Source organism: Cynocephalus volans, chromosome 4 (assembly GCF_027409185.1).
Source record: "Cynocephalus volans isolate mCynVol1 chromosome 4, mCynVol1.pri, whole genome shotgun sequence".
In the NCBI taxonomy this organism is placed as follows: Eukaryota; Metazoa; Chordata; class Mammalia; order Dermoptera; family Cynocephalidae; genus Cynocephalus; species Cynocephalus volans.
Genome location: NC_084463.1, coordinates 105,676,934 through 105,703,280, shown reverse-complemented (window position 1 = coordinate 105,703,280; position 26,347 = coordinate 105,676,934). Strand labels below are relative to the sequence as shown.

The following is a 26,347-nucleotide window of genomic DNA, read 5'->3' as shown; positions in this document are numbered from 1 at the left end:
GGATCAAAGTACAAAGTGCTCAGAAGTAAGATTAAGAAGGTGCTCTTTATGACAAATGACCAACTCCTTTCCTTAACTCTGTGCAAGAGAACATGAACAATGAAGAGGTGCATCAAAGATGAAGAACAAGTTCTGAAGCAGGAAAGAACACCAGAGGGCCATGGGGTGCTACTGAGGAAACAGTAAGCCTTGGAAACTCAGGAAGACAGGTTCCTTGTGGCTGCATCTCTGGAGAGACAATTGACCACAGGGGAGCTGCATAGACGGGCAGCAGATGGACTATCCAGCCTCTTTCATCAGTCAGGACAAAGGGCTGGTAATTTTTCAGGAAGGTTGTGGACAGCATCCCAAAAGTTACCAGCAGGGGATCAGTACAATCATCTTCAAGAGGATCTTATCTTGGACAGAGCCACTAAGAACCCTTCCCCCACACATAGGTCCAGATATGGACTCTCATCCCTGCTGGACCTCACCAGGAGCTTGGGCTTGATGAAAAAGAAAAAACAGGGCTCCATTTCATAGGCTTCCCTGGAGGAAAAGAGGAAAGGAATTTGTGCCTCTGAACAAGAGAGTATTCTGACTCATGTTGGCAAGGCAGAAAAAACAAAATTACAGAATAGGAAGGAGAGGGAGTAACTCAGCATGAAGAAATAATTATTCTTCCAGAAAATGGGCAAGGCTCTTTGCTTTTTCAAACCTTTCTTATTAAAAGGTTACTTTTCCCCCAAACTCCATGCTCCCCTCCCTTCCCATCTCAGCAGACAGCCTACAAGCTGACTGTCTTTTTGTTAATACAGCTTCAGAACCACAAACTAAACTCTCCCAAACACGTTCAATCTATTCTTCCCTAATCCTCCCGCCCTTTGACCCCACAAATCACCACACATACCTTCAGACCAAAGTGGAGGAGACTTGAATCAGTGGAGAAGAGTGAAGGCAGGGCAAGTGTGGATGTGGACAGGATTCACTCAACAAGCCAGAGGCCTGGTCTCCACAGAGGACTTTCCCCACTGGAGCTGAGTGAGAAATGAAAGTTAATTTCTCAGAAGTGAAAGGAAACAAAGACAGGAAGCAAAACAGGAACTTACAGAGCATTAACCCCTGGAGAGCATAATGCTTCAGTGCGTTCTAGGGCCGGTACCAGCCAGGCATTCAATCGCTGCATCCTCATTCCTACCCCGGTTTACTTCAGTTTACTCCATATCTGAATAAGAAGAATGTGAATTACAAATATCCATTCTCTAGCTTATCTGGGCTCTTGGAATTTGATTCAATTTTTAATTATTAGTTGAGCTTTTCCTACATTCAGGCCCTCTGCAAGCCACTAAGGTTAAAATAAAGGTAATGATCCAGAAAGGCTTGTCACCTAACCTCTTGCAATGCAGTCCAATGAGGAAGATTCTCAGGTATAAAACTGAAAATTGGGCTGACAGGCTAGGCATTAGTGGCTGTCATTGTGCATGGTAAATGAAAAATTAATAAAGGATCTTCATGTGAGCATGCTATGGATTGAATGCATCCCCCAAATGTTCATGTATTAGAAACGTTATCCCCACTGACAGTGTTAAGAAAATGGGAAATCCTGTTATGGTAATTGGAAGGTGGGGCCTTTAAGATGTGATTAGATTGTGAACACCGTACCCTTGTGAATGGATTGATCAATTCATGGAGTAATGGGTGCGGTTCTGATGGCTTTATATCCAGAGTGAGTGAGCAGGTTAGCTCTGTCTTGCTTAGCCATTCTCGCCATGTGACACCTGCTTGCTCTGGAGAGTCATCAACAAACAAAGCCCTCATCAGATGTGTCCCCTGGACTTTGATCTTCCTGGCCTCCAAACTGTAAGAAACAAATTTCATTTTATTACAAATTACCCAGTTTCAGGTATTCTGTTATAAGCAACAGAAACAGACTAATGCAGAGCCCATTGAGAAAACTTTTCCCACAACATCACTAAATCTTAGAAGTTTGGTTAATAACCAGTTTCTGCTCTTTATCCAGGAAGGCCAGATAAGGAAGGCCTCATCTTGTTCAGTACCTAAGAAGGCAGGAGAGAACATGGAAGTTAATAGATGGTACTGTCCAAGTATAACCTTTCACTGAGTCACACTCATGCCTCCATAATTTTTCTACATTTTTCCACGTCCTTAGAGAAAAGTGTGGTCATTTTTATGCCATCAATTAAAAAGTAGTACTGAAACACTTTATATTTCTTGCACAAACTTTAGTGGCCTTTTGTCTTTCTTATTTTTGTTCTTACTGCATGTTCTGAATGGTTAACAAAATGACAGACCTCCGTAACATGGTTTCATGACTGACATTGTGAAACACAGCAATCTTCACACATTAACTGATATGAGACATGGAGGGTGACTGAGAAATCCATGTGTGTTATTTAAAGAATGGGTATTTTGGTATTGTTCGTTACCCGCAGAATAATAAGCTAATACTGGCTTATAAATTATTTTTTACTGATTTATAATTATGAGGCAGGAACCGAAAATCCTGTTGGCATAATGAGCCACATTGAAAACTTTAGTTTCTCAGGTATGAGAAGGTTTGTTTTAATTAAGAAACTCATGTTTTCAAATAAAATGATACTTACCTGAATTTTACAAAAACTGCATTCTGAGAGCTGGCAGATTTTTCTCCATCATCTTTGTTGCCACATAACACTATCATTCCACCCAGCCCAGAACCAAAATATAAGTTTCAAAAGGCATGAGGAGACTTTATCTATTTTGTTCTTTATTGTTTCAGACCTATTTTAAAGTGTTATATATAGGCAGTGATATTTAAATAGAAAATACATACAGCTATATAGCTATAGATATCATCTTAATTGCATTGAACATACTGATGAAAATCATAGTTCTATTAGTGATGTTGCAGTCAAGATAACTGCTGTGGTACATAATGTAATCACGCTATTATTCTGGTATTATTAATATGACCCCTTTTGACAAAACTTAAATTAGTATTGGTTTTATGGATGTATATTTAACTCCAACCTAGCCAAGTTGTATACATTAAATATGTTCAACTTTTACACTTCAATTATACCTTCATTTTTTTTTTTTTTAATTTAAAGAGAGAAGTAATAATCCACGGCATGATGGGTCAATAGATATAAACACAATGTCACCACTAGAGGCTCCTCATCAAAAGGCAAGTTCTATAATGATCTCTTCTGAGACACTTCCTTGTAAGATTGCAGATTCTCCTCAGAGCCCACCCCACTACCCCTATCTGCTACTGAGCTTATATCTAGACTCAATTCCCAGGGGGACCCTAAAGGTGAGATACAAAGTGTGACCCGTGAGGAGTTACGCTACACTCTAAAATAACCACATGATTTTTCTAATTTGTATAAACAGAAATCCAGGAAATTTGTGTGGGAAGAGATATTAACGGTGTGGTATAATGGTAGAAAAAACAAAGTTGGATCAGGCCAAATTTATTGATGTAGCACTGCTAAATGGAGATGAATGGTTGCAGACCATAGCATTAGTAAGGACTCATACAGTTTCATCGGACGATTGAAACATGGACCAAAATATGTCTTACTCTAAATGAAAATGAAATACCAGTCCAGTCTTGGTATACAGTAGGGGAAAGGATTCAAAATCTTGTGAAGATTGGAATGTTAGGATAGATTTCTCATTAAGACCCCAATCACCCACCTTGGGACTATTGAGAACACACACCTTTCATCACAACTATAAAGGGAACCCCAGCATCCTTGAAGGGCTCTGTGATCACTGCAATATCTCTGTAAGCTGGAAATTACAGTGGGAACTGCTGACACTGAATTAGGAAACCTAGATGCAATGGGAGTAATTGGAGCAAGGGGTTAGGGGCTAAATTGTGGGACATAAATGACACAGGCAAAGTAACCACGGTTATTATAATCTATAGCAGAGTTAAAGAGGGCAGTCACAATAGTTTGACTTGTGCACACCTGTGGTGTTGGATAGTTGATCTTAGTGTTCCTGTAAGTGAAATAGATGAGATGTCTACTAAATTTGTATTTAATCTACAAAAGCAGATGTGCCCTAGTCATTTGAACAAATGTCTAACTTGATTCATAAAAACAGACCACTATGGATTCTCAGTGAATTTCTAGACTTGAGGCAGTTTACAAACCCAGAACCTCTTGAATGCAGAGAAGGCTGAATCTCTCAAGAAAGAACCCTGCTACGCTGCCAAAAATTTATTCTATTAATCTTTCTCTCAGCCTACCCAAAAGGGACCTATTGCCTTTCACCAGAGTCACTGTGCATTGGGATAAAGTAAATAATCAAACATCTTGGAAATTATTAGAACATGATTCTGAACTAAAAATAATGCAAGGATAACCAAATTTTTGATGTTTTGATCTGTGAAGACAGAACTATTATAGCAGAAAAGGCCAAAAGCCACTAGACATTCCTCCACTTAAGAAAAGAAATAGCAATATCTCATTTCTGGAGGGACTACAGACATTAACACCATCACCAAAAATTTTCAGAATGTATGTATGGTGATTCCCACCATATCTGCATTTGACTCAACTACTTTAATTGTGCAAAAGACCAATGAGACTTTTGCACAGGATAAGAAATAAATATGACAAAACTCAGGGCCTTTTGAATGAAAATTTTAGGGATCCAGTAATGTGAGGCATGTCTAAATATTCCTTCTAAAGTGAAGGATAAGTTGTTGCAGGCCCACCTACAACCAAAACAGAGGCACAGCACAGTGAGGCTCCTTGGTTTTTGGGAAAACATATTCCTCATTCAAATATGCCAGTATGGCATACTCACCAAGTGTCCTGAAAGGTTACTAATTTTGAGTGGGACTCAGAACAAGAGAAGAGCTATGCAATAGGTCCAGGCTGCTGCTAAAGCTGCTCTGCCAGTGAGTCCATGTGATCAAGCAGATACTGTAGTGCTTGAAGTATCAGTGGCAGATGGGGAAGATGTTTGAAGGTTTTGGCAGGACACTGTAGGAGTCATTCTCTGCACATAACTATTCTCTCTCTTTTTTTTTTAGAGCTTTTGATTTTAGTGTATGATGAGAGATGCATACAGTAAAATCAACTCAGATTAAAGACTTAAGAATAAGACCTGAAACTGTAAAATTACTAAGGGAAAAAATAGGTGAAACACTTCAGCAATTAGGTCTGGGTACAGGCTTTATGAACATGAGCCCAAAAGCACAAGCAGTAAAAGAAAAAATAAACAAATGGGACTAGACTATATCAAACTAAAAAGTTTCTGCACAGCGAAGGAAACAGTCAATAGAGCAAAACAACAACATACAGAGTGGAAGAAAATTTTTGCTAACTATGCATCTGACAAGAGATTAATATCCAGAATATACATAGAACTTAAGCAATTATGCAGTAAAAAAACAAATGGCCCAATTAAAAATTGGGCAAAGGAGCTAAATAGACATTTTACAAAGGAAGACATACAAATGGCCAACAGATACATGAAAAAATGCTCAACATCATTAGTCATCAGGGAAATGCAAATTAAAAATACATTGAGATTCCACCTCACTCTAGTTAGACTGGCTATAATAAAAAAGATGGGGAATAACAAATGCTGACTAGGGTGTGGAGAGAAGGGAACACTCCTACACTGTTGGTGGGACTGTAAATTAGTACAACCACCATGGAAAATAGTTTGGAAGTTTCTCAAACAACTACAGATAGATTTTCCACATGATCCAGCAATCCCTTTTCGAGTATATATCCAGAGGAGTGGAAATCATCATGTTGAAGAGATACTTGCACTCCCATGTTCATTGAAGCTCTATTTGCAATAGCCAAGATATGCAACCAACCTAAAAGTCCATAAATAGATGATTGGATAAGGAAACTGTGGTATATATACACCATGGAATACTACTCTGCCGTAAAAAAGAATTAAATTCTCCCATTTGCAACAACATGGATGAACCTTGAGAAACTTGTGTTGAGTGAAATAAGCAAAACACAGAGGGATAAATACTGCATGTACTCACTCATATGTGGGAACTAAGAGAGGAAGGGAGGGAGGAAAGAAAGATCACAGTAGTGTGGTGGTCTTACAGAGGGAGGGAACATTTCTAGTGCTGCAAAGTGGAGTGGGGAAGAGAGGGAGAGGGAGAGGGTGGTTGGGGGACAATTGGGTGGGGATATGGGGTATAAAAGCAATTTCTGCTAATTTGTATCTCATGAATATTCTTTTTTTTTTTTTTTTTTTTTTTACAGAAGAGCTTTTGACATTCTACTGAACCTTAGTAGAAACTGAATGATTAACTATGGGACATCAAGCAACATGGAAGAGACTGAAGAAAATTATTAGTGAAATAAGCTAGACAAAGAAAGAGAAATAGCACATGTTCTCACTTGTAACTGGGTGCTAAGAAAGAAGGAAGGAAGGAAGGAAGGAAGAAAGGAAGAAAGGAAGGAAAGAAATAGAGAAAAAAGAAAAGACCACAAAAGTATGTTAAACTTTCAGAAGGAGAGAAAAAACCTAAGGACACTAGAAATGGCGAGGAGGGAAGGAGGGGGTTTAGGGAGTGATAGGTCAGGTAAAGGGCATAAAGAAAAATTATGATTTGTAATAATGAATATGCTAATAAAAATAATAAAAGCTACCATGTGATCATAGTTGCCCATTGTGAACTGGATATTATCTGACCAGTAAAGCAATAATGTCGGACGTGTATAGCAGCATCCCATCATCAAACAACAGTGGAGTATATATGATGGGCCCCAGTAGACCCCGAAGGCACAAGTAAGTTACATGAAGAAGTGGTCCAAATGCCCATGGTCTCCATATGGCAATACAATCTTCACCAACTCAGCCTACACCTATGGCTTCATGGAAAGTTCCCTACAATCAGTCAACAGAGGATGAAAAAAATAAGGCCTCATTTATAAATGGTATTGTCTGATATGAAGAAAAATAGTCAGCTGTAGCACTATAGCCCCTCTCTGAGACATCCCTGAAGTACATTTGTGAAGTAAAATTGTCCCAGTGAGTAGAATTTCCAACCATACACATGTTTTTTCATCTTGCTTGAAAAAACAAATAGCCTGATGTGTGATTATATACTAATTCATGGGTTATGACCAATGGTTTGCTTGGATGGTCAAGGAGATGGAAGGAACATGATTGAATATTTGATGACAAGTAAGTCTTGGGAAGAGATATGTGGATAGACCACTCTGAATGGGTGATAATGTGCAGATATTTGCATCTCATATAAATACTCACTACAGAGTGCCCTCAGAAAAGGAGTATTTCAATTATCAAGTGGATAGAATGACCTGTTCCATGGATATCAGTAATCTCTTTCCCCAGCCACCCCTAGCATTGCCCAATGGGCTGATGAACAAAGTGGCTTGGGTGGTAGGGATAGAGGTTATGCATGGGCTCCACAACATGGACTTCCACTCACCAAGGCTGACCTGGCTACAGCCATTGCTGAGTGCCCAACCTGCCTGCAGCAGAGACCATTGCTGAGTCCCCTCTCCATCAGCACTCCAGGGAGTGATCAGCCAATTAGCTACCTGCTCCAAGGTTGATTACATTGAACAGCTTCCCTCACGGAAGAGGCAGCATTTTGTTCTCTCTGGAGTAGACACTCGGGATAGAAATTTGCCTTTCCTACATGCAATGCCTCTGCTTGAGCTACCGTGCTTGAAATTAGAAAACAACTTATTCACTGTCATGATATTCCATATAGCATCGCTTCTGATCAAGGATCTTACTTCACAGAAATTGAAGTGTGGCAATGGGCCCATGCTTATTGAATCCATTTGATATACCACGTTCCCATCATCTTGATTAGTGGGCTTGATAGAAAACTGGAAAGGTCCTAACAAGATGAAGACACAGTGCCAGCTAGGTAGTAATACCTTGCAGCGTTGGGGAAGATTCTCCAGAAGGCTATACATGATCTGAATCAGCTTTAATCTATGGTGCTGTTTTTCCCATAGCAAGGATGCACAGGTCCAGGAACGAAGGGATGGAAATGGGAGTGGCACCACTCACTATTACTCTTAGTTATCCACTAGCATAGTCTTACCTCCCGTCCCCACAACCTTATGCTCTTGTGGCATAGTGGTATCTGTTCCAAAGAGAAGAATGTTTCTACCAGTAGAAACAAGAATAATTCCATTGATCGAGAAGTTAAGACTTCCATCTGGACTGTTTGGGCTCCTCCTATCTCTGAATCAACAAGCAAAAAAGGAAGTAACTATATTGCCTAGGGTAATTGATCCTGGCTACCAAGGATATATTGAACTGCTTCTCCACAATGTAGCTAAGTAAGAGTATGTCTGGAATACAAGAGATCCTTTAGGGTGTCTCTTAGTATTGCCATGCCCTGTGATTAAGATCAATATAAAACATGCAATTTCTTTTTTCTGTGGGAGCTAAGGAAGGAAGGAAGGAAGGAAGGAAGAAAAGAAAGAAAGATTACAATAAAACATTGATCTTTCAGGAGGAGAGAACAGATCTATACTTAGTAGAGGTGGGAAGAGAGGGGTAGGGGGTTAGGGAGTATTTGTGTAAAGGACACAAAGAATAATTACAGTTTGTAATGATGAACATGTTAATAATATCGATTTGATCATCATGTACTGCAGACTACCGATAGTCAACTCTGTACTCCATAAATATGTATAATCAATTACGTTTCAATTCAAAAAATAAATAAAATGTAAATTTCAACAAGGCAAAAATAAATAAATAAATTCTGTTTCATCCTGCAAAACTTTGTAAATGAATTGAAATAATTACATATTACACTTGAAATAGGTAAATTTTATAATATGTGTATTAAATCTCAAAAAAAGTTTTTGGAAAAATAAATAAATAAAATCAATGAAAAGCAACAAAACTCCAATTCAGGAAGAGTACTTGTTGGGAAAATATAATAATTTAATCAGCCCCCCTCTCCTGCCCATCTGGTTGGGGGAGGTGTGGTGCATTATTTGTAAATAAGTTGTGTGTGGGTGGTTAGTGCACCTGCATGGTGCCGTGACCTTGGCTGGCATCTGCCTCAGGCATCTGCTTCATGCAGTTATGCTCTCGAACCTACGGCTCCAAGGACCTTTCTTCCAGTTACCTAACTCATAGACCTGTGTGTGAGGGGTCTGGTGACCCAGCCTGGTGTGTGAGGGGTCTGATGAACCAGCCTGGCATGTAAAGGGTTTGTGACCCTGTCTGGAATGTGCTTGAGGGGTCTGTGAGCTCCAGATCCAGCCCTAGCTCAGCAATTGGCATCAGGAACAGGATTATGGGCAAGTAAAAGAGTGTGACAATACTAAAAGCCAAGGCCCTTCAGGAATTTATGTTTTGGCCACTTTACCAGGTAAAGAACGACTACCAATAGAGAAGCTTGCTGAGGGCAAAGAGAAGGTGAAACGTGTGGTGGAAGAAGCTGCACCAGATATAACCACAGCGCCAGTTAAAGAAACGAGAACTTCAATTCTCAGTAATTGATTGTATTTGTGATTGTATTTATTTCTTCTTTCCTTATAAATGTTTGTGTTTGTGTGTATGTATATATATTTACATATATATATATACGTGCATACTATCTTTGCATTTTTTTCTCTTATCCTTTTATCATTAACATAAAATGTATTGTATGTATATCATAGTATTTAAGTACTGCTAACTTTACATCACAGTATTAACAATGCAGGATATCAAGGAGAAGAGCAAACATTACCCAAGGACTTTGCATCCTATTCTAGGTAAAGGGTTATTACACTTTTGCTTCTGTGCAGGATGGATCTATCACATTAGCTTGAAGAATGGCCTGTTATTGTCTTTATTTATAGATTAAGTATGGTTTGAGGGCACATATGGGTACACAGTTGACAAGGAGTCAACTTAAGACGGTTAATTTTATGTGTCAACTTGGCTGGACCACAGTGCCCATATATGGTCAAACATTATTCTGGATGTTTCTGTAAGGGTTCATTTAGATGAGATTAACATTTAAATTCGTGGACTTTGAGTAAATCAGATTACCTTCCCTAATGTGGTTAGGCCTTGTCCAATCAGTTGAAGGCTTGAATAAAACAAAAGACTGATCTCTCCTGAACAAGAGTGAATTACCCTAGCACTTGGCCTCTGAGCTGAATCTCTGAGCTACCCCACAACCTTGGCTGATATCTTTCACAAAGTATGAGAATTGCAGCTGAGAGAAACCAGTAGGGATACCAGGTCCTTTAAAGATAACAGAAAACCTAGGCCAGTAGGAAACCTGAAAGCACCATGCTCCTCTCACCATATGCCATTTATTTCTAGAGCTGAGCATGTTGTCATGCTCCACTTTCCAACTCAATCATGTTCTCAGTCACATGAAAAAATGAATTCTCTTTAGATGTCAATTTTTCTCTGTAGTCCTTACATGTTCTCCTTGAAGAGGAATCTAATGTAATATCTCCTCTTTTGGGTCCATGAATTTTAACATTATTCCCTTTGAGAAAAGGGGCAAAGTAAGACTCAGTGTGGTTAGGTATGGTGGTAGAGACAGATTAAGCACCCATTTGAGTTATCCTTAGGAAGAAAACAGAAAAGACATGAAAAAGTATTGGCTAAATTTTGTGAAAGAGGTTTACATAGTTATTAATAATACCAAAAGAATATTTAAATCACATTAGATGATACAACAATTGCATTCACAACAAGAACAATAAAACAGAGGCATGACTTCATGAAGATGTTCAACTCAATTAAAATTATATTAGAACTCTATATCTGCATATTTATCCATTTATCTATCAATCCATGCATATACCAACCTGTAATAGAACTGAGACAATAGGGAACAAACTAGAAATATTTCCAACCTGACATCATGAAACTTAGATTTGGGGGTGTAGTTAAGGGTATAAAATTGGGTTGCTCATGATAGCATTAAGCCTTACAACAGGCTGCCCACTAGAGTTCTTTTGTTTTGTTTTGTTTTCTTTTCTTTTAATTTTTAAAATTTATTTTATTAGCATATTCATTATTACAAATCTTACTTATTCTTTATGCTCCATACCAATCTCTCTTCTCCCCCTTCCCTGCCCTCTTTCCCTCCCCACTCTAATAACCATAGATTTGTTATCTCCATCTGATAGATTAACTGTTCTGCTGTTGGTTTGTTGCCTAGCTGATCTGTCCAGTACTGAGACAGGTGTGATCAAGTCTCCCCTATTATAGTAAGTCAGATGATTCTTCTATTACTCTCTGGAGTGTGCTTTGTGGAGAGAAAGAGCCTCTTCTTTTTTTTTGGTCTCCTCTGTTGCCTCTCCTTGTGTCAATGCAGTTGAGAGTCTGGCATGCTATCTGCATGGTGGCTGTGACTGCTGCTATAGAGACTAGCCACCTTTGCAGTAGCCATGACAATTGTGGTGGTTATGGTGGGCTAACTGCATGGAAATGGCATTTTTAATGTGCTCTTTACCTGGTTGCAGCTAGGTTTGGTTTCCCCGGGCTCCATGCCTCATTCTAAGATGTTCTTGTGGAGCAGTTGGGGGGAAGGGGAGAAAGGAAGGAGGAGGGAAATAGGGTGGGAAGAGGAGGAAGGAAGGGGGGCATGATTGAGGCCCATGCTATCCTCCTCATTCTGGCAGGGGAGACCAGGGGTATTCCAGTAGCTGTTCAGTCATTGTTTGGCTGGATGTAGATGTCAGCAGGTCGTGGCTGAAGCCCTTGCCCCCCACCACCCTGGCTCAGGATCCCTGAGTGCTCCCTGCAGCAGCTTGGTGGTTGTTGATGGGCTGGTTGCAAATGTCAGGGGGCATGGCTGAGGCCCTCAGCCCCACAGCATCCTGACTCAGGAGCCCAGGACACTACCAGTGGTGGCTCAGTGGTCATTGCTGCGCTGGTTGTGGACGTTGGGGGAACATGGCTGATGCCCTCATCCCCCCATCACCCTGGCTTGGAAGCCCATGGGACTTCCAGTCCTTCTAGGTTTTATAGGTGTTCTTTGGTGGTGTTAGATCTTTACTAGTTAATATTAAACTTTGTCTCTGATCTCTGAGTATTTTGTTTTCTCTTTCAGTTCTGTGTTGGATTATTTGCTGTTCCCACCAATTAAACTCTGCACTAGAACTAATTTGTTGTCCTTTGCTTACTCCTGAAATTGAGGAACTTCCTTTGGGGACCAGCACTTGAGCTAAATTGCTGCCTTACTGCTGATTTCCTGGGGAAGGCTTTTTGTGCAGCTCAGGTTTTAATTGTTGACCTTGTATGTACTTCAGGGTCTCATGAGATCTGGTACACCTGGGTTGTGTGGAAACCCTGGTCTGAGCCTAAGTCGCTTCAGCAAACTGCATACCCTGCAGTTCTATATTCCTGACCAGTCTCTACTGATTGGGCCAGTGCAGATTGGAGGGCAGATCAGCTGTCCATGCTGTACCCTAATGATCCCCTAGTGGCCTATCTCCCCTACCACCTGCACTCCAAACACTTCCCATGGGATAGGCTGTGTGCCAGTCCCTTGCAATGACTCACCGGCCTTTGAGTAGTTCCTTTTATCTGTTATCTGTGGCTCCTCCCTCCTATGTGGGTCCACCGGAACCCTGTTAGTGGTCTTCCTGGCCTGGGGGCCACTAAGGCCCTCTTCTCTCCTGCCACCTCCAAGCAATTCCATAAGAATGGCACAGCTTTTGCCAGCTCTTGCTCCGTGTGCTCACCAGTTCCAGCCTTGAAGCAGCTGGGCTTTGAAATGGTGGGAGCAATCCTTTCTTTCCCTCATCATGGCTTCTCCTGCCTTTATGAACTCCATAGGTCTCTCCTCCTCTTCCCCTGCACTCTAGCAGTCCCATCTTGGCTGTCATTGCTTTTTAATAATTGTAAATTGGTTGATTTGTGGGAGAGAGTTACCCTGGGTACTTTCTATTCTGACATCTTGATTGGAAGCTGCTGCCTACTAGAGTTCTTACCATTGCCTTTTACTCATGCATTTTTATTTTTTAACTCAGGGGAATCTGACTGAGTCCTCACCTCTGTGAACAGTCTTGGTTCCATGGAGGAATTCCTGAGAAGGCCTAGTGAGTGAAGCCCTAGAAGGAAGGCTGTGGAGTGGTCCCTAAGCCACTACTCAGCCTTCTGAGCCAGTTCTCCTCAGTGTCCAGCAGAGAAGTGAGTTAGGCCTGGCCATACTCAGGGAGGAAATAGGTACTTTGGAGAAGACAACTGGGGGAAGTTTGAGACTTCTTTGAAGTATGATTAGTTTGCCATTTCTCTTCCTGTCAAAGCCACAGCTCCACCTCTGAATGACTCACTGAGAGGCTGGGACTCAAGAGTCCCTACTTGGAGGCATCCCACTGGTCTGTAGCTCTTCTCTCCTTTCTTGTCCACTCTCAAAACTTTAACATTCATTTCTTGCAGCTCCTCTGGGTAACTTCTTTGTCGAGATCAGGTTCTAGCCTGCCTTCACTCTTCTCCACAGAATAACATTTTTTCCATTGGTGTCTGAAAGTGTATTGACTGATTTGTGCAGGGCAGAGGTATAGAGATTTCAGAAAGAAAACCTGAATTTGCTTCGGTGATTTTAATTTGTAATCTGGAAAGCTGCTCTGTAGGGGGGTAGGAAACAGAACAGCCCAGTTTGCAGGCTTCCTCCTGGGAGTGCCGACCATTGGACAGTCTGGGCAGACACGGGGAGGGGTGGCCTTCAAGGAAGGTGGGTTTGAAGATATGAAAGCTTTGTTTCCTTGAGGGACTGTTATTTGTTCTGGATTGGTCTCTCCACGTCACCTTTCTATTCTATAATTTTAAATTGCACTTTGTTGAAGGGAGCCAGATCCTCTTGTCTAGAGGCAGACAGTCTCTTACCCCACAAACAGGAGCACAGCCAGAGAGATCTTGAATCATAATAGCTTAATGGCTTTCAGTCCAATAAGTAGTGTTTCTGCTTATTGGAAAAACTACACATCAGTTCCCATCACTTGGTCTGTCTGTACTTAGGGTACTTGGTAGTGTGTTAGCTGGCCAGCTTTGCAGCCTCTTTTCTATTCACTCCTCCTTCTAGAGCCCCAAGTCCAGACTCAGGGAACTACTAAAGTTTCTCATAAATTGCTAACCTTGCTCCTCCTTCCCTTTGAGTCATGTCTGCCACCCAGAAACAGAGCACAGCTAAGAGATCAAGAGCAAGAGAAGAACATGAGGAGGATTTCCTGAAGTGGAACCTTTTCTAACTTTCAATAATTAAAATGAGTTATTTGATTGATGCTAATGATGTGAAAAGATGTCAGAAGAAGTGGCATGACAGTAAGATCCTTAGAGACATGAGAGAAGAGAATTAGATTAGAAGACCCTCAGCTATTATTATATGACTTCCAAACAACATATATTTCTCCCTAGTAGTGTTTATCACATGTGCTCTTTTGTCCATAGATAGCTGATTATTTAATTTACTATGAGTCCATAGGTGAAATTCAAGTTCAGTGTTTTAAACCCCCTGTTGAAATTTGTGTTTTGGATATTGATCCAATTGCTAGCATATAATCTATCATCAGTAATAATTTGTCAAATAATGTTATCTAATAACTTGAGATTTCTCTCTCAAGATCAGCATTCATTTCATCTGTGTTTCTATTTTTTTCAAGTATCAGTCATGTGTGATTCTATAATTATATCCATATCACCTCCCTCCTCATCATTCACATGCATATATGCCTTAGTCTTCTATCAATGTCATTGGCAAATTGCCAGAGAAAGCCTGCCCATAATCTCCCAGCTGCTCTGGATTTCTCTACTTCCAAACCCCCATTGCTCTGGGTCTATGCAGTTACCTCTCTTTGTCTTTGATTAACTCTATGGGGGAACAGATAGATCCTGCAGGAGGATCTTGTATATAGGGTCATTGCAGCTCAAAGTATCCAAGATAAATGATTTTTGTAAGTCACTCACTATGTCTGTTTATACATTTAGTAAAAGGATTTGTTCTTATCATGTGCACACAAACATCATTTGTGATATGATAACAAGGAAAATCATTGCAGATGTACAGCAAGTGATGGGTTTGGTTACACTGCAGGTGAGGTAGTCAGAGCAGGTCTTTATAATAAGACAACATGTAGGAAGAGAATTTACTGAAATCATACTAACATCAGAGGAACTTTACACGCTGAGAGAAGAGCAAGTGTAAAGCTCTGAGGCATAAGTGGTTTGCTCCTTTATCATTTATGATATTTTCTGCATGGGAAAGAAAATGATAGATGGTGGATCACATAAGGATCTTGGTATAAAAGGTCTCTTCTATTCAGTGAAAATAAAGGAAAATAACCATAGCACAGATAAGAATGGAATTGGTCACGTGACATGAACTGGGAGGAAAGTGTTTGAAATTATTATGAAAGCACTTTTTAGCAGGTTACCAGGCTCATTTGTTTTTCTGTCTCCCTTTTCTTTTTGTCTTTAGTATTTTGATCTTGGCCCATTCTTGATTTGTCCACAATCAGCATTTCTATTCCTTCTTTTCTTACTCTGCTTTTTTTAAACCTTCCCAAATATGCAGGAATCTGTGAACAAGAGGAACCTCAGACATCAGGACAGGCAGGAGCAGGGGAGTAGCTGCTACAGCTCTGGCAATCCTGGTGAATGTGAACGAAGAGGTGACCCGCCCCATTTGCCTGGAGATACTGACAGAACCCATGAGCCTAGACTGTGGCCACAGCTTCTGCCAAGCCTGCATCACTGCAAACCAGAAAATGTCCCTAATAGGCCAAAAAGGGACGAGCAGCTGCCCTGTGTGCCAAATCAGTTATCAGATCAGGAACCTGCAGCCTAGTCAGCATCTGGTCAACATAGTAGAGATGCTCAGAGAGATAAAGCTGAGCCCAGGGGAGGGGTAGAAGGTAAATCACTGTGCATGCCATGGAGAGAAACTCTTAATCTTCTGTAAGGAGGATGATGAAATCATTTGCTGGCTCTATGAGAGGTCTCAGGAGCACCATGGTCACCACACATTCCTTGTGGAAGAGGTTGCCCAGGAGTACCAGGTAAGAAACTAGAATGAAGGGAAGACAGGGCAGAAAATGGTACCTGAAGAGCAACCTCCACTTTGCATTCTACTTTAATTACCTTGTCATCTAAACCCGAGCCCTGATATTTCTTTCTATCCCATGCTTACTTTCTTAAGCATGAAGGATGTTTCTGTGCTCTCCACCCACTTACGAGAGCATAAGCCTAGAGTAAATGAACTTGAACAAGAGTAAATAATCGTGTTTCTTGTGCTAGATGGATAGAAATTCAGTGCCCAAACAAAGCTCTAATTATACATTTCAGCAAGAGAATAGAAGGGTGAGTTGAGATATAAGCTATTTCCTTGCTGCAGGATTAGGTTTTTCTTTGAGGACAAAAAGAATCAGTCTACTCTTAGCGATGAGATGGTGCCTTCTATTACCTGAGTCTTTAAAACACATTCATCAACCTCAAGTTTTCATTGAACTCTTAGATTCTAACTGCCATTGCTCAGTTTCTGTAAACTCTAGTCTCTTCTGAGTTCAACTTGAGTTTTCCATGTTTCTCAACTATCCAGGTGCAAAGAAACCTCATAGCTTGACTGGTGTGATTTCTTTCTCACAGGAAAAGCTCCAGGCAGCACCTGAGAAGCTGAAGAAGCAGCAGCAAGAAGCAAAGAATTTGCAAGCTGACATTCAAAAGCAGAGAATTTCATGGAAAGTAGGAGTAGACACTTCCTGAGGGAGTTGGCCACACATCAGGGCAGGATCTAGGGAAGGAGCCCCTTCCTCTGTATTCCCTAACATTTGATAAGTCCAAAAGTAAAGAAGTCATTTGATTAGTGATTACTCCTCGTCTTCATCCTTTCCCCGATGGGGGTGGGGCCTGGAGAGTGAATATGTCACAAATTAACATAGCTATTTGGAGAGAGCTATTCACATAGAGGGGTTCTCTGATGAGGATGGCTAGTGAGCGCTTTGTTCTGTTCCTGAGGTCCTTTTTGAGTCTGTGACTCTTCTGGGGAAAGACATTTGGCATTGACTCAGTTCTGTACTGAATGTTCAACTTCAGCAGGGGGTTTTGTGATGGAATGAGGAGTAACCAGGGCAGGAATGAGTGTTGTGGACAGCTGAGTGAAAGCTAAGCCACCCCTGTTATCCCACTTTGGATCAGTGTGGGCCTCCTTAATACCACTGCAAGGTCATTGTTTTGGAATGACATGAAGAGAAAATAATAGGAAAAATGTGCTTTCCTAAGAATTGTTTCCCTGCTTCTATCTCCCACCATGAGAACTCTCCAAAAATAATAATTCTTTTTCTGGTTCCCAGCCTCTTCCTGATAGACTGAGTGCCTCTCTCTTTTTTTCTTATCCTTGAAGAATCATCAAATACCGTATGAGACAGCAATTGTCCTGTCAGAGTTTAAACAACCGAGAGGCATCCTGGACTGTGAGGAGCAGAACCAGCTGAAAAACCTGGGGAAACAAGAGGAAGATATTCTGAAAATCCTAGCAGAGTCTGAAAATAAGCTGGTCAAGCAGAGCCAGGTGGTAGGAAATCTCATCTCAGATCTGGAGCATCGGTTGCAGGGGATAGCGATGGAGATGCTACAGGTAAGACTTGGAAAGAAGTGCCAGCATCTGAGATTCAGGAAAAATCGAGACAATTCCCTTCAGTTGCATATTGCTGTGCACTTCCTAGTGGTGACACTAAAGTTCTTTGAGCTCCTTGGTACCACTTTTCTTCACCAATTACGGAGGTTATAGGAATAACTGAATGTATAAATAGCCAGACCAAATTCTGTTTTCATTAAACTTGTGAGTGCAGTGCAAACATTTGTCTTGAGATAAGATCCATTGTGCCCACTGCTAGTTTACAGGTAGGTCTGTGATCTAGTGATGAACAAATATCAGGCAGCCTTTCTTTTTTTTTTTTCTTGTTGGAACATATGTGATTTATATATCTATGAAGGACAGCATTGACTATCAATACCTGTGTTAAATATGTGATGTCAAAATTACAATAATTATTATATTCAACATTATACAATGTAATCAATTTTCATGGCCCTTTAACAATTTCTTCCTCATTTCTCTTCACCTCCCCGTTTCCCACCTCTGGTAATCTCAGTTCTGTTCACTTCTTTTGAAAGTTCAATGTATTATTGTGATTGTTGTTTCTTTCTTTTTTATTTATTTATTTTATTTATCTATTTTTTTGTCTCCCACTTATAAGTGAGGACATGAGGTATTTCTCTTTCTGTGCCTGGCTTATTTCACGTAACAAAATTTTCTCTAAGTTCATCCACGTTGCTGTGAATGGCAGTATTTCATTTTTTTTATGGTAGAGTAGTATTCCATTGTGTTTGTATACCTCATTTTCCTTATGTAATCATCTGACAATGAACATTTGAGTTGGTCCATCTCTTGGCTATTGCAAATAAAGCTGCAATAAATATCAAAGTATGGATATCCCTTCTATTTGTTTCTTTGCATGTCTCATAAATTTTGGTTGTAAACTATATATTTTTGTAATATATTGTTTCTCTAGGTTCTCATTGCATTCCCCTTTTCCCCAAGAAGTTTGTTTTTGTTTCTTTATTTAGTTACTTCCCTATGGCTGCTTATGTCTGTACTGAGTTTGAAGAAAAATAAAATGTAATTTTTAAGCATGGCATCCTAGGTTTCCTCTGTGTGTCTATGTATCTCCAGTTGATATCTAAGACTGAATAGAAGTTATGCTCAATCTCATCAATACATTAAGTTTTCTTCCCACCTTGGATGGATCTATGTCTGGATAGGGAAGTCCCTTAACAGTTTGGGCCATTTTAAAATCTTCCATAGCTTACTTATAGTTTCACCACCTCTCTTCTTCATATGTGTGTATCCTAGCATTGCCAGGATTGTATGTCACTCAACCATAGGAAAATTAGTATGTACAATTAACTTAATTCCAACAATAACTCTGTGATGCTTTTATTAAAATGGGCATCTGATCCATGTAAACATTTGCCATGTAAACCTCATAACTGTGTCATTAAAATGAGGAAGTAAAATTCTCATTTCTACTTGGGTTTCTATCAAGATATTCACATTTCTTGATGTGCATAGAATAAAGTCAATGTAGAGGGAATAAACAGAATTTGGAGAAAGACATAGACCATACCCTCATGACAAGTTTGAGCTTCAAAATTTACCTATCACAATTGTTATAACTGCCCTCCCCCAAATCCTTTTTTTACCATTTAATCTAATTTCGTTTGTTTTGTGTAATCTACAACATGGAAAAAAAAAAAAAAAAAAAAAAAAAACTAATGCAAACATCAAAACCTGTGTGTGTGTGAGTGTGTGTGTACACCCAGCTACTGGTTCTGTTCTTCAAGAAAATTTACATGGAGGAAGAAAGTATGGGGGAAAGGAGAGCATGTTTATTGGTACATGATTGCTCAAACAAATAAAACAACATCTGTGGTAATAAAGAAGAGTAGATAGCTAAAGACCATTAGGGGTGCACATTAAACTGGGCTGGTAGAGAAAGAGTTTGGAGTAAGTATTGTAGTTTTTTAGGACAATGACTAAGTGAATATTGGTAACATTGTGGAAGGGGTATAAGTAAGAAAACAGTGTGGTTTGTGTTACATATTAGACATCCTACTGTGCTAGTATTTGTGGCTTCTTCACTACTGAATATATTAAACTGCACTTCAGTGACAAATCTGAGTAAAAGTAGAGAGTTGGAAATCAACTACACATATGTTGGTATTGAAGTAAAGGAAGTGGTTGAAGTCAATTATAGTTAATGTATAGAGTGAGAAGTGAGGAGCATGAGAAACATCTTTAGTACGTAGGTTTGCTTGTCCATTGAACCCTCAGCAACAATGAGGTAAATTTCTTGAACACCCATAATATGAATGTTTGTATGCCTATAGTTTCCTTTCTGGACAAACAAGAACTGTATGAATTAATCACCACTAGACAAGCCCTACAAGAAATCCTTAAGAAAATCTTTCATCTGGAAGAGAAAGAATGATAGCTACCATTATCATAACATAGAGAAGAATAAAACTCACTGGCAGAGCAGATATGCAATTGAGAAAGAGAAAAAAATATATATCTTATCACCAAAAAACCAGCAAATAACACATACTAACAATTAAAGAGAAAGAAAGGAATAAAAGATATATAAAACAACCATAAAACAATTACAATATTGTGATAAGGTACCATCTTTTGATAACTACCTTGAATGTAAATAGGTTAACTCCCATATTTAAAAGATAGACACTAGCTAAATGGATTAAAAAACAAAATTCAACTCTATACTCCTACAAGAAACTCACATCACCCGGAAAGGCACACATAGAGTCACAGTGAAGAGATGGAAAATATATTCCATGCAAATGGAAACCAAAAATGAGCAGAACTAGCTGTACTCGGATAAAATACACTTTAGACCAAAAAGTATAAAAAAAGACAAAGAACGACATTGTATAATAACAAAGAGGTCAATTCAGCAAGAGGATATAACAATTGTAAACTTATAATTACTGAACATTAGAGCACCCAGATATATAGAGAAATTATTATTGGAACTGAAAGGAGAATTAGACTCCCAATACAGTAATAGTCGGGAATTTCAGCACCCCTCTCTGAGCATTAAACAGATCATCTAGACAATAAATCAACAAAGAAACACTGGATTTGAACTATACACAAAATGTACTATACAGACATTTGTGGAACATTTAATTAACAAATGCAGAATACACATTGTTCTCATCAGCACAAACTATCTCCAAGATACACAGCATACTAGGCTACAAATTAAGTCTCAACGAATTTTTAAAAAATTGAAATGGTATCACATATCTTTTCAGACCACAAGGGAATAAAATCAGGCATTTATAACAAGTGAAATTTTGGAAAATGCACGAATATATGAAAATTAAACAACATGCTTGTGAATGACAAGTGGCTCAGCTAAAAAAAGAAGAAGTAATTTTAAAAATTTCTTAAAACAAATAAAAACAAAGCACAACATACTAAAACCTATTGGGTAGTTCAAAAGTGGAACTAAGATGGAAGTTTATGGAAATAAGTGATTACATCAAAAAACTGAAAGATTTCAAATAAACAACGTAACATTGTACCTCAATGGAACTAGAAAACTAAAAACAATCCAATTCCAATATTAGCAGATGAAACAATAAAGATTAAAGCAGAACTAAATGAAAGACACCAAAAAAAGATACAAAAATCACCAACACCAAAAGTAGGTTTTTTAAAAAGATAAACAAAATTGACTACCATTAATTAGACTAAGAAAAAAAGAGAGAAGAACCAAATAAAATCAGAAATGAAAAAGGAGATATTACAAGCAATACCACAGAAGTATAAAGAATTGTTAGAAACTATTAACTATTATGAGCAACTATGCACCCACAAATTGGACAACCCAGAAAAACAGACAAATTTCTGGACACATACAATCCCGCAATTCTGAACCAAGAAGAAATAGAACCCCCCCCTCCAAAAAAAAAAACAATGACAAATAAAAAGACTGAATCAGTAATAATTTGTCTCCCAAGAAAGAAAAACCCTGGTCTGAATAACTATGCTGCTGAATTCTACTAAACCTTTAAAGTTTGAAATGACAGAGTGAAATGCCAGTTAAGCAATTATAAAAAACATTTAAAAAAAAAAAAAAAACTTCTATGAATGTAGACAAAAGGGAAGATTTACACACTGTTCATGGGAATATAAATTAGTATAACCCTTATGGAAGACTGTATGGAAGTTCCTCAAAAAACTGAAAATAGAACTCCTATATAATCCAGCAATCCCACTGCTGCATACTTATCCAGAGAAAAGAAAATTAGCATGCTTAAGAGATATCTGCACCCCCATTTTAATTGCAGTACTATTCACAATAGCCAACATATGGTGTCAACCTAGGTGTCCATCGAAACATGAATGAATAATGAAAATTTATATATTTACACAATGGAATATTACTTGGCCAGGAGAAAGATGCATGGATGAGCCTGGAAGACATCATGTTAAGTGAAACAAGTTAGGCACAGAAAGATAAATATCACATGATCTTAGTCATATGTAAGAACTAAAAAATAAATAGATAAGTTGAAGAGTATTTTTTTTTTTTTTTTTTTGTCGTTTTTTTCGTGACCGGCACTCAGCCAGTGAGTGCACCCGTCAGTCCTATATAGGATCCGAACCCGCGGCGGGAGCGTCGCCGCGCTGCCAGCGCAGCACTCTACCAAATGCGCCACGGGCTCGGCCCTAGAGAGTAGAACTATGGTTACTAGAGGATGCGAAGCAGAGGGGGTTAGGAGCTAGGGAAAGGTTGGTTAATGAATACAAAATTACAGCTCTATGGGAAAAATAAATTTCACTGCTACAGTAGTGCTAGGCATATATAATTCACTATAATTTATTGTATGTTCTCAATTGGCTAGAAGAGAGGAACTCAAATGCTCTTATCACAAATTACAATTTTTTGCTATGATGAATATGCTAATTACCCTGATTTGATCATCACACATTATATACATGTATGAAAATATAAATCTGTATTCCATAGATACATACAATAAATATGCTTCGATTATTTTATATATACATATATTTAAGTATTGTGAGGGGTTTAGTCAAAACCATTCAAACTTCCATTTGTCCCTGGGTCAGGAACTCTCAATGTCACAAAAGTAGGTCTTATTCAAGTAGGTTCTGTTCTTCCATCCAGAAACATTGCTATTATTCCCCGTTCCTCTATACTCAGAGCTTCCTTTTCAACCACCCCTTAAATAAAGTTCAGGGCTTAATAATCCCCACATCAATGATACTTTTCACAAGAGCTCTAGCTCTGGCCAATAGGTTTTGCATAACTCATTTGGTAACTAAGAGCCGTTTTCATAAAGCTAATTTAGTATCTTCCCTTCTATTAATTCATTACAAAACCCTCTAGGCACTCTTTTCAAGCTAGGTCTCAGCCACCTGAATCACTTATCTGGCTTCCAGGAAGAGTTCCCCACTAGCCTCCCTGATGCTACCACTGGGCCCACACAGTCTGCTCTCATCCCTGTTCTTCCACCATTGGCCAGAGCAATCCTCTTAGTGCAGACATCAATCTTGTCCCTCTTCTACTCAAATCCAAGTCATCCAGTGAGAGCCAGTCCTCACTGAGGTCTATCAAGTCCACATTCAAATCCCCTCTCACTGCCTCATCTGAACTCACCCCCTGTTTCTCTCCCTGTGCTTGCCTCTCCAACCCACACTGGTCTCTTTTATGTTTCTTAATCACTCTGGACAAAAACACCTCTCGGATCTATTATTTCACTGATGCCTCTGAGGAAAGTCTCTTTCCTACATTGAGATGTAACCTGGAGTCTACTTAAAATTGCAAAGCCCTTTACAAGGGTACTACAGATATTCCGCCCTATTGTAGTCTGTTGCTGTTCCTTTGTTTATTTTACATTTATCCCATAGTAATTGCCACATTTGTGCATATTGCATTACATCTTTACTATTTGTTTACTTTCTGTCCCCTGGTCCAGAATACAATCTCTTGTAGGTACTTAATATTTATTACATGTTGAACAGATATTAATACAATTTTTCCATTACAGCTCTAGGCTCTTGTTCTTATAAAGTAAATAAAGAAATATTTTAAAAATTTCTACATATACCTTTCCTCATATTCATTGTATCCTGTACTAGTCTTGAGTAGACAATTAATAATACTAGACAAGGACCTTACCCAGTTGTAAGAACAGACACACAGAAAGACACTAACCTTGACCTGTGAAATATGGAAATAAGGAAAGTACATATCAGATTTATGAAACATAGGAACCAAAATATGAAGTGCTCAGAGGTAAGGTCAAGAGGGTGCTCGTTACAGCAAATTACCAATTCCATTTCTTAGCTCTGTACCTGAGAACATAATAATGAAGAGATGCATCTAAGATGAAGAACAAGTTCTGAAGCAGGAAAGAACATGAGAGGGCCATGGGGTGCTACTGAGGAAAGAGTAAGCCGTGGAAACTCAGGAAGACAAGTTCCCTGTAACTACATCACTGGAGAGACAAGTGACCACAGGGGAGCTGCAGAGATGGGCAGCAGTCAGACAATCCAGCCTCTCTTATCACTCAGGGCAAGGGGCTGATAATTTATCAGCTTGGTTGTGACCATCATCCTAGAGTTAACCAGGACGGGAGCTGTGTGATAAACCTCAACAAGGTCTTATCCCTGGCAGAGCCCCTGCCTTGGGTTAAATGTCCCCCCAAAACTTAATACCCACTGTAACTGCTGAGGGTGGGAAATCCTATTATAGTAATTGAAAGGTGGAGCCTTGAGGAGGTGATGAGATTGTAGGACCCTGCTGTAGTGAATGCATTAACAATGGTGGTCAGGAGTATGGTTCTGAGGGCTTTAAAAGGAAAACACATGAGGAGCTCTCTCTCTTTCTCTCTCTGCTTCCACCATCTTGCAATGTGAAGGGTCACAGTCGCCACCACCAGATGTGTTCCTTGGACTTTGGACTTTCCAACCTCAGAAACTATAAGCAATACATTTTGTTTTCTTTATAAATCATCCAGTTTCAGGTGTTTTATTAAAAGCAGCAGGAGCGGACTAATATAGCCCCTAAGGCTCCTTCCCCCACACATAGATCCAGATAGGGGCTCTCATACCTGTTGGACCTCACCAGGAGGTCTCTTGATTAAAAGAGAAAACAGGGCTCCACTTCACTGGCTTCTCTGGGGGGAAAGAGAAGGAAATTTCTGCCTTTGAACAAGAGTGTTATGATGCTGGTGAGGCAGAAAAACCGAAACTACCGAATAGGAAGGAAAGTGGGTAATTCAGGCTGAAGAAATAATGGTCCTTCCAGAAAATGAGACAGTCTCTTTGCTTTTTCAAACTTCCCTTCTTAAAAGGTCACTTTTCCTTCAAACCCAATGCTCCGCTCCCCTCCCATCTCAGCAGACAGCCTATAATGTGACTCTTTTTGTTAATTCAGTGCAGCTTCAGAACCACAACTCACTCAAGCACATTCAGTCTTCTTCCCAAAGCTTCCTGCCCTTTGACCCCACAAACCACATTATACTCCTTCAGACCAAAGTGGATGAGTCTTGAACCAATGGAGAAGAGTGAAGGCAAGGCAGGTGCCGGTGTGGACAAGATTCACTCAACAAGCCAGAGGCCTGGTCTCTACAAGGGACTTCCCCAACAGAACTGAGTGAGAAAACAAAGTTAAGTTCTCAGAAGTGAAAGGAAACAAAGACAGGAAGCAAAACAGGAACTTACAGAGCATTAACCCCTGGGGAGGTCAATGCTTCAGTGTGTTCTAGGGCCAGTGCCAGCCACCTGCACTCAATCACTGCATCCTCATTCCTACCCCAGTTTACTGCAGCAACATTATTTGAATAAGAAGAATGTGAATTACAACTATGCATTCTCCAGCTTGTCTGAGCTCTCAGAATTTCAATTCATAACTGTAATTATTACACAGGCTTATCTTATATTCAGGCCCAACAAGTCATTATGGATAAAGTAATGATCCAGAAAGACTTGTGACCTAACCTCTTGCAATACAGTCTGATGGGAAAGATTCCTAGATATAAAGCTCTGCAAGTTGGGGTCGACAGGCTGAGTATTAGTATCTGTCATTGTGAACAGTAAATATTAAATTAATATAAGATCTTCAGTGTGAGCACCTTGAGAAAATCTTTCCACAACTTCATTAAGTCTTCCTTCAGTTAGTGACCAGTTTCTGCTCTTTATTCAGGCAGGCTAGAAGAGAAAGGCTTCTAGAAATTAACAGGGGTCAAACTGTGTCAGTGTCATGTTACTCAGTGCCTAAGGAGGAAGAAGAGAAAAGGGAGGTTTATAGATGGTGCTGTCCAAGTATAACTTTTCACTGAGTCACACTCATGCCTCCATACTTTTTCACTTTGTGCCATTTCTTTAGGAAAAAGCTTGGTTGTTTTTACACCATCAATTAGACAATAGCACTGAAAAATTTGATACTTTTTTGACCTGTTGTCTATCTTATTCTTATTCTGACTGCATGTTTCGGACGGTGCCACTGCAAATGATGGAGCCTCCACAACATGGTTCCCTGACTGACATTGTGGAGCACGGTGATCTTCATCCATTAACTGACATAAGACATGGAGGGTGACTGAGAAATCCATGTGTGTTATTTTAAGAATAGATATTTTGTTATTGTTCATTACTCTCAGAATAATAAAGTAATCCTGGCTTATACATTATTTTTTACTCAGGCACAAGGAAACACATTGAAAATTTCAATTTCCTGGGTATGAGTGAAGTTTATATTAACTAAGAGATTCATGATGTTTTCCAATAAAA

The 26,347-nt window shown here is 39.5% G+C and overlaps 2 protein-coding genes across 2 annotated transcripts in view; one reads left to right on the top strand and one right to left on the bottom strand.

Moving 5' to 3' along the window:
* Positions 1 to 26,347, bottom strand: part of TRIM22 (tripartite motif containing 22) — a 172,700-nt gene that overhangs the window by 20,033 nt on the left and 126,320 nt on the right. The gene's annotated exons all lie outside the window — the stretch shown is intronic.
* On the top strand, positions 6,686 to 17,722 carry LOC134375016 (tripartite motif-containing protein 5-like). The gene is given in 4 exon segments (XM_063093148.1): positions 6,686 to 6,768; positions 15,527 to 15,995; positions 16,582 to 16,677; positions 17,336 to 17,722. Coding segments are annotated over 4 exon segments (1,035 nt in total).